The 1,672-nt window shown below is 44.2% G+C and overlaps 1 protein-coding gene across 2 annotated transcripts in view; it reads right to left on the bottom strand.

The window, feature by feature from the left end:
• The window catches only part of KDELC2 (KDEL motif containing 2), a 26,428-nt gene extending 24,762 nt beyond the window's left edge, over nucleotides 1–1,666 (bottom strand). The window contains exon 1 of one of the 2 annotated variants that reach the window (XM_006913435.3): nucleotides 1,621–1,666. Coding sequence is in view for 1 of the 2 variants with exons in the window: in XM_015590580.2 (XP_015446066.1) it covers nucleotides 1,322–1,328 (7 nt within the window). In the remaining variant the exon portion in view is untranslated. Of the gene's footprint in view, nucleotides 1–1,321; nucleotides 1,519–1,620 lie in introns of those variants that run through there. The other variant, XM_015590580.2, reaches the window with a different exon arrangement.
• Between the last annotated feature and the right edge of the window lie 6 nt (nucleotides 1,667–1,672).

Genomic DNA, 1,672 nt, shown 5'->3' on the forward strand with positions numbered 1-1,672 from the left:
ACAGACGACGGGATAAAGAAATTATGGTTCATATATACAATGGAATATTACTCAGCCATTAAAAAATGAAATCCTACCATTTGCAATGACATGGATGGACTTAGAGGTTATTATGCTGAGTGAAATAAGTCAGGCAGAAATAGATAGATACCATATGATTTCACTTATATGTGATACCTAAGGAACAAAAAGAACAAACTAATCAAAAACAGACTCACACATATAGTGGACATTTGGTGACCGACAGAGGGGAGGGGGCGTTGGGAGGCTGGGAGAATGGTGTTGAAGAGGTAAAGAAATACAAATTAATAGTTGATAGTTGGGCACATGGAGCATGGAAGAGGGAATGTAGTTAGCATTAATATGATGGCTAAGTGGAGGGCCAGTGGAGGGAGGGAGCAATTGGGGAGATCGTTTTATGAACATTATAGATGTCTAACTAATATACTGTATACCTGAAACTAATTTAAATAAATAAACTTATTAAAAAAAGAATTAAGACTAAAAAACAAATTGCCAATATTTTTAGAAAAGTGGAATTTTATTTGAATTGATAGTTCTTTCATTAATAGTAAGATTAGTAGCATTTCCATTTAGATCATGCAATTTTCTTTTTTTATGTAGAAATTTATTTTTTCTTAGTTTCCCACCTTCTTTCCTTTCTTAAGCTTCTCCCGTTATAACATTATAAAATTAATTTTAGAAAATAAAACTACAAAGAAGAAAATACACCCTATAGCGGAAGACTTTGAAACTGGGTTTAAGAATCTTTTCTTCTGATCCTTAGGGCCATGGAAAGTCTTTCTAAAAGTACAAAAAGTACTCAATGGTTTTCCACTGGCAGTGGAAGAAGAGGCACTGGTTTATTCTGATTGTCTCTGTTGATAAAACAGGGTGCCAGTTGGCTGGACGTAAATTGGCAAATCCTGACTGGCAACAACTTGAAACAAGCAGGACAAGTTGTAAGAAGTTGCAGAGGTAAGATGCGAGAGAGAACGTGGGAGGACGACTGGGCAGAGGGACTGGGAATAAATACCTCATGAGTTCTACTGCATTTCACTAATTCCTACAATCTGTTTTCAAGAATTCGAAAACTCTAAGAAAACAAACACCTAGCAGGCAAAATCGCCTTCTTTCTGCCTACTGCTCTTTCCTTTATGTTGGAGTTAGCAGTTTCAAACCCGTCAGGCCCAAGCAATATAACCTGACGCGCTTCTTGGGCTTGATGACTCAACACGTGAAGGCACTCCCTGCATTCTGCAACAGTTCCGACAACGAAGTCGGGGGTGGAAAGACCGACCATCTCCGGCGTGTGACTCACACTGCATGCATCGACACCCTGGGCGCCCTCCTTTCGGAACATCTGTCCCTCCACGTTATCCCGGGAGAGGCCCTCAGAGTTCATTCATTCATTCAACAGGCTTTTGTAGGGACTCCCATCCCCCTTTGTGGCGGGAGGTAAAGCGAAGAGGAAGGGCGACCAGACCCGAGGAAGGGCGACAAAACAGGCCAGCGGGGGGACGCCACGCAGGCGACGGGCGGATTCCCGGGAGGCGCGGGCGCGGCGGGGACGCAGGGGAGCGGGCAGCGGGGCGAGGGAGGCCCGCGGCTGGACGCTACCTGGGGGAGACCGCGTGAGGTTTCGGCCCTCCGAGCTGACGGCCTGCAGGTA

The sequence above is a fragment of the Pteropus alecto genome, unplaced genomic scaffold (genome assembly GCF_000325575.1).
Source record: "Pteropus alecto unplaced genomic scaffold, ASM32557v1 scaffold385, whole genome shotgun sequence".
In the NCBI taxonomy this organism is placed as follows: domain Eukaryota; kingdom Metazoa; phylum Chordata; class Mammalia; order Chiroptera; family Pteropodidae; genus Pteropus; species Pteropus alecto.